Raw genomic sequence first — 13,564 nt, 5'->3', positions numbered from 1 at the left:
ACTATTTACCTAAGCGCTCTCTCTATATTAATATAGATACCTCTAAGGAGCTTGGCTTTAGTATAATAGCTTACTATATAGTAGAGGATCCTAAGCCTAAAATAGAGGATTAGTAACCTAAAATTAGTCCTGCTCCTAAGTAGGATACTAAAGGAGATAATTTACCCCTACTATAGCTTAAATATACCAAGGATTTTCCTAGATAATCTATTAAGCCTATTACTTTCCTATCCTAATATTTATCTAGGGTGGAGATATACTGCTAGATTACAGAGCTTAAAATAACTAGTATATATTAGGCTGTTAAGAAGCTATAAACCTTTATTTAGGTATTAGTCTATATAATTATTTTTACTAACTACTCTGCTATAATAGCTATTACTAAATAAGTTAATTTCTTAATATCTTAGTCCCTAGAGTAGCTAAACCTCCAACTTATATAAGCGTCCTAATATTTATTATAATTTAAATTAGACATGTAATACTACCTAGGATATAATTATATTATTCTAGATACTCTTAGCTATTTACTATTAAAAGCAATAGTAGATAGAGATAATATACTAGATAAAGTTAAGTTCCCTACTAATAAGGACCCTATATAGTATACTATAACTTATAACCCTAACCTAGAAGGGACAAGCACCTACTTCCATATTACTTTAGTCAAATTAATAGATAATTTTAAGAAGTAGCTCCACACTAGATACTTAGTGGACTATAAATAGGCCAAGGTATTAAAGGTATTAGAATACATATTAGAGCAGCAGCAAGAATATAATAAGCATCCTAATAATAATAGGTATCCTATAGAGTTAGGAGATCCTAATAACTATATTATCCTAGGAATCTATTATATCTCATATAAAGGGCTTATCTACTTTATAGAATAGTTGGACTAGTAGAGATAACTCTATATCCTACTAAACTATAAGAAGGAAATCTTCTATTTTACCTATAATTAACATTTTTACTAAGGTATTAACTACTATTTAGACTACATCTATACTTCCTTCTACCTTAATAATTTATACTAAAATCTTGAGAACTATATTAATTACTATATAGATTATAACCTTAACTACACTAAATAACATACATCCTATAGAGCTATAGTCCCTATTATAGCAGTAAAGATTCCCTTTTTTACCTTATATATTAATTTTATCACGGGCCTCCCTATAGTTATAGATAGAGGATTTAACATACTCTTGACTATAATATATAAGTTTTCTAAGGCTATTCTCCTAATTCCTAGCTAAGAGACATAGTCTACATCTAAATAGGTATTAGTATAGTTTAAGGAATTATTTAGTTAAAGCTAGGGATTACCTACTATTCTTATATTAGATAGAGATAGTAGATAGCTCTCTAAGTTTATTACTAGAGTCTTTAAGATACTAGATATATAGTTTCACGCGACTACTATATACCACCTATAGTCTAATAGTTAGTCTAAATATACTAGTTAAACTATAGAGTATATACTCTAATATTATATCACCACCAACCCTAACTATATCTAGGTGGATGCGCTCCCATATATTATAGAGACTATAAATATATTATATAATGTCTCTACTAAGAATACACCTATAGAGACCTTATTAGGTTTTAACCCTAAGGTGGTGTATTTTAATAATCTTTATACAACTTAGGATGTGGACCTTAAATAGCTTTACCTATAGTATTAGGATAAAGCTACTAAGGCCTTAGTATTCATAGTAGTTATATAAAAAGAATAGTATAATATATAATACTATCCTATTTAATTCAAACCTAGGGATAAGGTCAACCTAGGATTACATTTTAGTTATCACATATATAGCAACCTACCTAAAAAACTATAATACTATTATACTAGTCCTTTCACCATTAAGTATATAGTAGGACCTTTAGTATATAAATTAGACTTTCCTAAGATTATATTAAAGGTTTATCCTATTATTTCTATTAGCTAACTAGAACCTATTAGTTGCAGTAAAGATATATATAGATAATAAGGTTAGCTAGAATAAGAGCCCATGTCTAATAAGGACAACCCTACCCCTAAATATAAAATTAATTGCCTTCTAGACTACTACTAAAACTAGTTTATAAAAAGACTTTAGTATTTAGTTTACTAGAAAGGTTAGAGTCCTATATATAATATATAGTATAACCTTAATAACCTTAATAATACTATAGATCTTATAAAGGAATATAATAAGTGCTTAAAAATAGACCTTATCTCCTATAGTACTAGAAGATATCCTTTAGTAAAGCTAAAGCCTCTATACTATACTACTATAGTGCCTAAACTAGAGGAGCTAGAAATAGCTCTAGTTATAGCACCTGTACTAGAGGTAGCTCCTATAGAGAATCCTAGTAATATACTAGAAATAGCTGCGCTATAGGGTCCTAGTAAAGACTAGGGTGCTATACTAGTTACCTAGGATAAGGATACCCTATTAAGTACTAGCCCTATAAATAATATCCTAGCACTATATAGTTAGTATAGTAGAGGTTATACTTATATAAGAGCAAGTCTATACCTACTAACTATATAGACTAATAATACTTAGGGTTCTAGTACTATAAGGCCGCCTATAAGGATAACTATAAGGTAGCTATAGCTATAGCTATGATGATGCTTCCTACTAATTACTAGTAACTATAGATAGTAGTCTAGTAACTACTATCTCTACTATAAGGTAGATATGCTTATACACGCGTGCTAGAGTAATAGTACCATCTTAATAAAAGGGGGGGGGGAGTACCTCTCTATATTTAATTATTTCTATCTTTTATGCCTATATTAAGTGGGGGAGTAGCGCACACTTTTACTTTCTATCTTTCTATATTAATATTAAGTATGGGAGCGCGCGCTTTCTATATATTTACTACCTTAATTAGGACTAGTATAGTGGTATCTATTTATTTTTATTACTGCCTCCTAGGTAACACGTAGCTTTTATAACTTAGGCTTTTAGTAGTATATAAGTTTTACTACCTAGGTTTTCTTTTATAAGTATCTTGTAGTATAAGTATTCCTTTACTAAGTATTACCTCTATAAGTTTCTTTTCCTTTTCCTAACCTATATTATTACTATACTAGAGAATAGTTATATTACTAATTACTTTAAGGTTACTACTAAGTACTAGTTTATATATCTACCCTTATTTCTACTAGCACCCTAATTATAATAGTTGGTACTTAATAAGATAGCTAGAGCTTAATATAGTATATATCTTACTCCTAATACTAAGGTAGAGGCGCCTCCTATTAAATAAGGACTAGGTTATCCTTATAGTAGTAGATATGGTAGCTATACCTATAGCTATAGTAGTAGTTATAGTTATAGTAGTGCTACTAATATAAAGGTAACTAATACTATTAAAGTAAGTATATCTAGGAAGAAGAAGTAGGCTGCTATAAATACTACTAAAGATAACTATCCTAAAGATAATAAGGAAAAGCTGCTACTAATACCTATACCTATAGCTAAAATAGCTCTAACTACTACTAAGATAGCCCTACTAGTTAAGAAGATAACTATAAAGTTACCTAGCCCTAAGGCTATAGTTATCTATAATAGTATTAGGACTATTAAAGTTAGTGCTAATAGTAAGTAAAAGAGAGATTCCTAGTAGCCTACTATCTCTATTATTACTAAGATAAATATAGCTCCTATTATCTAACCTTATATATAAATAGATGCTCCTACTATCCTAAGAATAAATATAGGTTCTACTACTTAGTTGCGCAAGTGAATGTTTGCTAAGGAAATTAAAGAATATTATAGGTAAGAAGGAGGTTGTAATAAGAAGGTAGCTAAGACTAGTAATAAGGATAATAATATTACTATAGCTAAAGGTACTAGTATTAATCTATGTAACTAATAGGAGGCTTTAGTCTACTAGAGTTTTAATAGAGAGAATATACCTATATAGACTCTATTTAAACTTTAACTATTTATTTTCCTAGGAACACCCACCCTAGTTATAGAGCTAGCCCTAGTTATTAAGAGAAGTTGCTCTCCTAGTCCTACTTAGGCTAACCTATATAATTATATAATACTTAAGGGAAATTATATTACCTATACTACTTAGGTTATTAATAGCTACTTCTACTAGGCTGTATTATATAGCCCCTTAAGAATAAACCTATAAGTTAAGCTTGATAATATATAGATGTTAGTAAAGAAATATATATAGAGGATTTATAATTACTGTACTAAGACTAGTATAGAAGAGGTAGAAAAGGTAGTACTTAGTGCCTTAGTTAAGAAGGAGGAAGTAGAGGATACTAATAGTATTATTACTAGTTAGGAAGAGATGTTAACTACTATAAAAGAATAGGATTCCTAGAGTGTAGTAAAGTAGGGAACTTATAGCTTATAGGAAAATAATCCTTTTATTATTAAAGAACTAGAAGGCCTGCTATCCCTAATAAGTACTAAAAGTAATATTATACTAGTCTAGGAGCTAGAGAAGAAAACTATGTAACCTACTATACTAGTTAAGAAGCTTCTAGAGAAGAAAGCTATATAACTAGCTATACTAGTTAAGAAGCTTCCTAAGAAGATAGCTATAGTACCTACTAAGGAACACCCTAGTGTAGATATAGATGATAATAATAAGTTTTTTAATAATAACCTTGATATTGATAAAGATAAGGAAGAAGATAAGGAAGAGGATAGTATTAATAAAATAGTTACTAACCCTATACTAATAAAGTACCTAGGTAACTATAAGGCTTGTAGCTAAAACTAAGGGGATATATCTTACCTTCTAGAGTTATATACTCCTTATTACTATAACTACTCTACCTTTATAGAGAATAGGTACTTAGGTAAATAGTGCCTTAAGGATACTAATAAGTTAGTCCTTTTTATTTTCTCTATCCTAATAGAGATAACTAACTATAGTCTTCCCCCTTATGGTATCTATATAGACTATATTATTATAGCTCTTCTTTATATCCTTATAATAAGTAAAATAGAATATAACCTCTAGCTTTAGAATATATATAAGTTATATCCCTTCTACTAAGTAGATAGTATCCCTAATCCTTTCTACTATCCTATAGGCTAGGTAGTCCTTATATTGGATAAGGATAGAACTATCTACTTTACTACTCTTTATAGGTGCTATATATTGTGTAGTAATTAGGGATACTAGGAATTTTATAGGTATAATAATATTATTAACTAGGAAGAGGGAGAAAATGTTCATATTAATAAGTATTACCCTTAGGTTATTGGTGTTAGTAAGTTAATTAATAGATTACTATTTATTCTAGACTAGATACTGACTATCCTAGAGTCCCTTATCTATAAGGTAATAGAAGTTAATATATTTAGGTTTTACCTGCTTATATTGATGCTATAGATGCGCCCTTACTTTAAGCCCTATTAGGTTTAGATATTTACTAAGGGACTTACTAAGGAGATAACTCCTAATAGTATCTAATATATTTCTAGAATATACTACTTTATACTAAAAGTTAGTAAGAAGATAAATAGTTGCCTTCCTATTTCCCTATATAAGAAGGAAAAGCTATTAATTAACCTTCTCTATAACCTATTTAAGATAGAGATTAAGAAAGACCCTAAGCTATTTAAGAATACTTAGTACTAGGCCTATCTAAAGGGTTAGCCTAAGCTACTACTATATATTCTAGATAATAATAGTAATTAGGTTAAAGACCTCCTAGATATCTAGTATATAGATAGGGTCCTAACTATTACATATCCCTAACTTAATAGTGTTCTAGACCCTATAGATAAGGCTAGGGATAAACTTATTAATAAAGAGGAACTGTGTAATAAGCCTACTAGCCCTAAAGACCTAGTACTAGATATAATAATATTATCTATCCCTATAGAAATAGCACTTAAAGTTACTTATTAGTATAGTATAAAATTTATACCTATAGGAACCTTAGTAATACCTACTAATATCCCTATACTTATATTTACCTAAGAACCCTAGTTTCTAGCTATAGGTATTATAGCTAGTCTCTTTAATACTACTATACTAGGCTTATAGCTACTTAACTAACTCTATAACTTTATATAATTCTAGACTAGTATCTAGGAATGGATTATACTAACTATATACTATATTATAGTGCTATACTAGACTAACTATATAAAAGTAATCCTCCCTAAAATATATTAGATGCTCTACTAGACTAAGGTGCTAATCTAGAAGCTATACCCTAATAACTCTAATAACCTAGGAGAATAGGTTAGTACTACTATCCTACTATTAATGCTCCCTAAGTTATTTTACTAGGACTATAATATTACTATATACTATAACTATAGTTTAGTGACAACTAGAATAGATGTCCAAGATAATAGCTATATTTAGAGGTGTGTCTTTACAGAGGTGATTACTAACTAGTAAGTATCTATAAAGGGAATAAGAAGGTGATAGATTAGAGAAGGAGTAGTAATAAATTTAGATGATAGATGGATAATAAGGGCACAGTGAATTTAGAGGATAGATGGATAATAAGGACATCTTAAACTAATAGCTACTACTATTATAGTTATAATAGGTATTAGGATATTAGTAGTTAGGGGGGTCCTAGTCTTAGTAGGGACTAAAAGTAGTAATAGCTATAGAGCCTATTTAGTCTTAGTTGCGGTCCTATAAGGGACAAGGAATCAACAACTATCTTTAGCTTAAACTCTTGTGCCTTGTTGCCACGCAACAATCAATTATCTATTGTACGGTTCAATTCTCCCAGTTTATAGTAACCCCCTGGTTTACCCTAGGGTTATAATTTATAAGAGACGATCCCTGCCCTTAGAAATTAACCCTAGGGAGGATATTATTAAAGATCCCAACCTAATAGTTATTAATATAATAGGCTTAAACTTTTAATTACAAGTCTATAATATATATAACCAAAAAGGTCAAGATAATAATCAAGAAACAATACAAAGGTGTCTATATAACATTAATATAGACACCCCTACTATTATTCTTAGGGACTTTAATTCCTACCATCCTTAGTAGGACCCTTACAACCCTGAATCACCTAATTTAGCAAGGCTAGTAGAATGGTTAGAAGCTAATAGATTATCCCTAGTAAATACTATAGGTGAAGGGACCTTTTATAGGCCTAACCTAGTTAGGGAATCTATAATAGACCTAACCTTTACTACTAGGAATATCCTAGAAAAAATACATAATTAGCAGACTCTTAGGGATATAGGATCTAACCATTATAGTGTTTTCTTTACTATCTATAATTCTGATCCCTTATTAGTAGATAATTCCACCTATATATAAAGATATAACCTTAAAAAGGCAGATTGGGTTAAATTTAACTCTAATCTAGTAGAATTAGTAGAGAATAGTCCTATACTCAACTCTAATAACCTACTAAGCCTAGAATAAAGAACTAGGACTCTAGATATACTAAATCAAGACCCTCTTCTAATAAGAGATCTTGATATATTAGCTAAGGAGCTTAGTAATTTAATTACTACCTCTGCAAATAATAGTATACCTAAGATACCTAATAAGATTATATCTAAGCCTTGGTAGGACGATTCCCTTACTAATTTAAGGTTAGAATATAAGAGAAAGAAAGCCCAAGTCTTATACTTAGACACTACTAGTATAAGAGCCTGCTTAACTACTAAAAATAAGTATTTTCCAGCTATTAAAAAAGCTAAAAAGAAATATTAGGAGCAGTTCCTTTTAAATATAGACTTAAAGTCTATATTTAAGGCTATGGACTATACTAAGGATAGTAAGGTAGACTTTATACCCTATATTAAGTCTATATCAGGGGAATTAGCTAATTCCTTTAACGAAAAATACTATACTTTTAGGGATACACTATTTCCTAAGCCCCCTACTGCTCCACCTATTATATGGGAGGATTATACCTCTAATAATAGCTAGAAGTGGCCTAAGTTACACTATAAGGAGCTAAAAATAGCTTAAATAAACCTAGCTAATTATACTAAATAAGGGCTATAGAAGCTGATAAAATAGTAGCTTCTAAAGGTGCCTCTATAATATTAGAATGGGTCCTAAGCTATATAGGTATATATAGTAATAAATTAGCTAATTCCTTAGCTAAGGAAGCTATAAAGAAAGATCTGGGGAATTATCTAAAAGCCCTAGTACTTATAGGTATAGATATTAAAGATACTATTAATAAGGAGTAGCAGGATATTATAGATAAGGCTAAGGCTAAGTCTAATAATTCCTCCTCCTATTATAGTATTTTCAATACTAAACCTAGCTATAAGCTTTTAATTCTAAGAGATATAGAGAGACCTATAGCCTCAGCGTTCTATTAGCTAAAAATAGGATATGGTTACTTTAAAACCTACCTATTATATACTAAAAAGTCAAATAATAGTACATATAGGTATAGATATCCTAAGGAAACACCTATACACCTCCTACTATTATGTAAGGACTATAGGGAAGAAAGAAAATTACTTAAAAGGGATATCCCCTTATTAAGTATTAAAAACCTTTTTAAAAATTAGGAAAATATAAAGGCTATACTAGCCTTTATTAAAAATACAAAAATAGCTACTAAATAGTGGTATAACGACCGACAAGACACCTAGTAGAAGGGTTAAGGAGATAGGAGAGTATATAGGTTAACCTATAAATTTTATAGCTTTGGCTGTAAAGTTAAGGTTTCCTATAATTTTCCTATATTTAGCTCCCCTATCTATAAAACACTACTATTTTGCTTTAAAATACACACTTGCTTAGTATTTACTTACTTCTACTTATATTACTAATTTGGTAATTTTCCTGTAAGGGCTTGGCCCGAAATGTCCAACCATAATCATTAAAAATAAATATAAAAAGGGATTGCTATAAATTAGTATAATAGCCTACTATTGTTTAAACCTATTAGGTACTATTCTATATATAGCTCTAGACTACTAGGATACCTATCCCCGTCTCTTATAGTCGTTGACTTAAAGAGGGACGTTAAACTAAATAAATAAATAAATAAATAGTAAATAATATAGGTAGAGTAAGATAGATATAATAAGTAAGTTTACTCTATATCTAATTAGAATCTTTTATAGTAAAGCCTTAAATAATTAGGATTACTACACCTTTTTCTACTATCTAGTTCTATATCTCTAGTAATTTATTTTATTTATCTAGTTTAATATCTCTTTTCTAGTCTAAGACTATAGCAGATTAAAGTTTCTTCTATATAGAAAGGGATATTAAACTAAATACATAAAATAAAATAAGTAATATCATGCTTTAAAACTTATATAGGTTAATATCTACTGTTTTTACAGAGCTATATCTATAGTAATGCCTTAGTTATTGCTCTACTTCTCTCTTTATAAGAATGAATATATATAATTAATACTAGAGTAATAGCATGTTAGTTAAATCTATCTACTGATATAGAGGACAGGTAAGGTGCTATAGCATATCCTGCTACGGGCGCGGACGTAGCCGTACTACTAAAGTCCGACTCTATGCCGAAGTCCCTACTCCGCAATACCCACATGTATCTGCCATTACAGGGAATGAAAGAAAGATAATCTAGGTATATGGAGAGGTTATCGCACACACAGGTGCAAGCGTTTCAATGCTCCTTGTGACCGCTCTCTAAAAGAGAAAAACACACTCTTTCCCTAGGGCCTAGAGCCATGGAGACGTCCTATCTCCATGCGCTGTTGTAGCACTAGGAAGCCTCGGAGTTAGCTTTTCCTCTTGTCTCCTTCTGTGCCATCGAAGAGTCTAGTCTGATTTCTAATCACTAGTGTCAATGACGTCTGTGCATTGTCCAACCCCTCTTTCATGAGTATAAACGTGCCGTGCTCTGGCGACGTGGCTGTTGTTTCCCACTTCAAAAGCAATTCGACATGAAGGCCATCAAGATCAAATCAGCCGGCCGCGCCGAGGTCGAAGATGCGCCCATTCCGCAAATCCGGCCCGATTATGTTCTCGTCAAGACCATTGCGGTGGCCCTGAATCCTACCGACTGGAAGCACATTGACTTTATCCCGACCGAAGGCAGCACATCAGGATGTGACTTTGCTGGAATTGTCCAAGAATTGGGCCCTGGCGTGACGAGCCTTGCCGTGGGAGACAAGATTGCAGGGTTTGTTCATGGAGGCAATGGAAACAACAAGGAAGACGGTGCTTTCGCCGAGTACCTCGTGGCCAAGGCGGGTGTTCAGATGAAGATACCGGCAAACATCAGCTGGGAAGAGGCAGCAACATTGGGCGTGGGCATTACGACTGTCGGCCAGGGTCTATACCAGAGCCTCCAACTGCCACTGCCGACTCAGCCGGCACAGACCAAATTCCCTGTCTTGATATTCGGTGGAAGTACCGCCACTGGAGCGCTGGCAATCCAATTTGCGAAACTGTAAGCTTCAAACCACCATAGTCCAGGGAGAGAAGACTGAATCAAGTAAAAATTAGATCGGGCTTAGATGTCATCACCACGTGCTCGCCCCGTAACTTTGACCTGGTCAAGTCCCTCGGTGCGTCCGCTGCATTCGACTACAACAGTCCCACTTGCGCTGCAGACATTCGCGCGCATACGGAGAATTCTCTTTACTTTGCATTCGACTGTATCTCAGAGGGTTCATCGCCCCAGATCTGCGCAGATGCACTGTCGACCGAGACGTCTTCTCAAAAGCCGGCGTACAGTGCCCTGTTGACGGTGAAATTCCCCCGTCAGGACGTTGACCACAGGTACACACTGGGTTACACGGTTGTGGGAGAGGAGTTTACCAAGTTCGGCCACAATTTCCCAGCGAAGAAGGAGGACTACGAGTTTGGCAAGATGTTCTGGGCCCTGAGCCAGAAGTTGCTTGAGGAAGGGAAGTTCCGAGTCCATCAGCCGGATATTAGAGAGGGTGGTCTGGAGGGCGTGCTGGAAGGTTTGGACGACTTGCGGCAAGGCAAGGTGAGCGGGAAGAAGCTTGTTTACCGCATCGCGAGCGCTTGATTGCTCCTTGTGGCTACATGTAACCCTCAAAGATCCCAGTCTTGGGGCAGGAAGATACATGAATGCTTCCAGTGCACATCGGTCTTGACGTAGTGATTTGAATACTCGCCATGTACCGCACGACTCGTGCCAATCAGCGAGGGTATTTTGTAGAAATGCGAAAGGCTAAGAACTAGAAAGGTATTTGCTTCGAAAAGCAGTGGAAGTAAAAGTATCACCAGGCAACAGTGGAAAGTTCCTTATTCGCAAGATGGACAGGAGTTAGGTCTTGTGGCCTCCAAACGGTTGCCAACTCCGGAGGGGTCGAGCGCAGTTGGGTTTCCCGGGCAACACTAGTAGCCTCTTGGCAGACAAGCACCGTAGTCGATCGCACTCACCACCATGACGCGCGCTGTACCAGACATGTGTGCGAACATCACAGCGTGCTTTTAAGCACAACCAACGCCCTACAGAAATGACGGCAATGGGCGCAATATGTGCGCGCTCCGAAATCGAACGACTCAAAGCCGCGCTAGCTTCCGCCTCAAGCTGCCCCCCAACTTCGGTCGCCTCACTACAAGGACTTCTCGGCGCTAGCTCCAAGTCGCCGTTGGTCGAGGATAAAGAAAACGTTGAACCGCCGAAGGCCGATGTAGCGATCAAGAGATCAAAATCCTCACAAGGCCGAGTCAATTCCAAGAAGTCTGCAGAAAAATTATCCAATGCGCGCTCAACACCTCCGCTTTCGCCGTACGACAAGTTCGTTCTGGCCACCGAAGTTGTGAACGTGTCGTTGAAGTCGCTTGGCGAAGGCCAAAAATCAGTCTCAAGAGTTGCCGAACAAACTACCCCTACTGCGAAACAACCATACCACAAGCGCGATGCTTCGACGATATCTGCCGGCCCCGGTCGAACATCCAAAAACGTTGTCCCACGGGTTGCCGCTCAGCGCTCGACCGCCCTTTCCCGCACAAGTCACGAACGCGAAGCCATACAAGATACGGCTACGAGACAAATACCAGAATCCGGCCTCGTCACGATTGCTGAATGTGCCCGACTGGCCTTTGCGTACCTGAGGACACTGGAAGCCTGGAAGACATCGGGCAAGGACATGCCTCCGCTGCAGGTCGAAAATGGAATGTTGTCACTTGTGGGAAAGATGGTTGCGAATGGATTGGAAAACTTGGCCGTGAAAGAGCTGCGGGTCTTGAAAAAGCGACTGGAAGGTCATATGCGCCCCCTGGACCAACGAGGGTCGGAGAAGTCGGAACCTGCCCAGGAGAAGAAACAGGAGACGCTGGCAAGCCTACTCCAACTCGACAATGTGGATCTACAAAGTCCGGCTTTACTCCTGGCCGTCCAGCACCAATTACACGTTCTGAAGATTATCGCGATCAGTAAAAAAACGGCAACCATTGAATCTGCCTCGAAGCATCTTCAACTTTCATCACCTTCGTCACCCATCAACCTGCTGTCATCACTTTCAGAAAGACCTGGCCAGAAAGACAAGGCAGCTCGTCAGCTCGAAACGATTTCCAAAATCCTGCTTTCTCTGTGCCCAAGCGTGCTGGCAGCCGAAGACAAAGTGGCTTGCGTTGGAAGTCACAATCCTTCTCCAGAAACAGTTTTCAGACTCCAGTCGCTTGCATTTGAAGTTCGAATCAAGTGGTGGAATCTGTCCGAACACCGCGGAAATCACGAAAAGGATGTATTTGATCCGTTCTGCAAATGTCTCAAGGCCTTCGAGCGTCGTTCAACACTATCGGCAAATGAAAAATACAGTCTAGCTGTGGAATCTCTTCGCAGGATAGAGGATGCAGTTGCAAGGGATTCAAAGACAGAAGCATCCGAGGACAGCTCCAGCTCCAGAAGAATACTCAGCGCCATGGCACAAGCGGCTGGTTTGGCGCAAGAAGCTGTGGCTTGGATGAGAGCGACGGAGTTACCGGGCCGCACAGGAACCGTACATAACCACCTCGCTGTCCAAGTGCGGATCGCTGCACTCTCTCTCGAGAACAGGAACTCCGAAAGCGGATCTGATGACGTCGATGAGAATATTGAAGCCGTTTTAGAGGATCTTCACAACATGACGGAGCGAGATCCGAGAGCTTTACACCACTTAGTGGCCGAATTTTCCGGGCTCAGGAAAATTGCAGCTTTGGTTTGCAGCAACTCAGATGAAGACCAAACCTTACAGCAAAAATGTTTCTCGCTCATTGCTGCGCATACAAAGCTCTTGGCCGACTACGTTGGCAGTCTTGTCGAAGGAGACTCGCTTCAGAAGGAGATCGACTCGCTATCCAAGGATATCAAAGGGACCATGGAATCTGTGGCTTCATGCTGCCGGACACTCATCACGAACAGGAGTATGACGTGGGACGAATTGGATAACATGCTGGGCAAATGCGCGTCAATCATCTGCGACGTTGAACAAGCATGTCAAGATGATTGCCAAGAACTCCAGCGATTCCGCTCGTACACACAACATCCACTTGTCAGGATCTCTGGTATTTACTGGCTTTTCAGTGCGCAACTCCAAAAATCAGACGGCTTGGTGGAAAGAATGATCCGGCCCATGCAAAAGGCAGTCGATCTTCTGCTCCATCGACCAGTTGA

General features: G+C 36.3%; 2 protein-coding genes across 2 annotated transcripts; both read left to right on the top strand.

Moving 5' to 3' along the window:
* Nucleotides 1–9,826: 9,826 nt before the first annotated feature.
* BKA78DRAFT_313641 (putative zinc-binding oxidoreductase ToxD) lies at nt 9,827–11,327 on the top strand. The gene is made up of 2 exons (XM_066888408.1): nt 9,827–10,381; nt 10,438–11,327. Exons 1-2 carry the CDS (start codon nt 9,873–9,875, stop codon nt 10,967–10,969), a joined length of 1,041 nt encoding a protein of 346 aa, XP_066744084.1. The 5' UTR covers nt 9,827–9,872; the 3' UTR covers nt 10,970–11,327.
* A 320-nt stretch (nt 11,328–11,647) lies between these two features.
* On the top strand, nt 11,648–12,803 carry BKA78DRAFT_313639 (uncharacterized protein). The gene has a single exon (XM_066888407.1). The coding sequence runs from the start codon at nt 11,996–11,998 to the stop codon at nt 12,347–12,349; it is 354 nt and encodes a 117-aa protein (XP_066744083.1). The 5' UTR covers nt 11,648–11,995; the 3' UTR covers nt 12,350–12,803.
* The last annotated feature ends 761 nt before the right edge of the window (nt 12,804–13,564 follow it).

Source organism: Phyllosticta capitalensis, assembly GCF_038381095.1.
Source record: "Phyllosticta capitalensis strain CBS 128856 chromosome Unknown BKA78scaffold_5, whole genome shotgun sequence".
Taxonomy (NCBI): Eukaryota; Fungi; Ascomycota; class Dothideomycetes; order Botryosphaeriales; family Phyllostictaceae; genus Phyllosticta; species Phyllosticta capitalensis.
This window is presented reverse-complemented; position numbering and strand designations above follow the sequence as displayed.

Bases quoted from the DNA above. Each gene is read 5' to 3' on its own strand.
- BKA78DRAFT_313641 (XM_066888408.1), top strand. From the start codon at position 9,873: ATGAAGGCCATCAAGATCAAATCAGCCGGCCGCGCCGAGGTCGAAGAT. The intron at 10,382-10,437 runs GTAAGCTTCAAA...AGTAAAAATTAG, and splicing joins GCAATCCAATTTGCGAAACT to ATCGGGCTTAGATGTCATCA.
- BKA78DRAFT_313639 (XM_066888407.1), top strand. From the start codon at position 11,996: ATGTGCCCGACTGGCCTTTGCGTACCTGAGGACACTGGAAGCCTGGAA.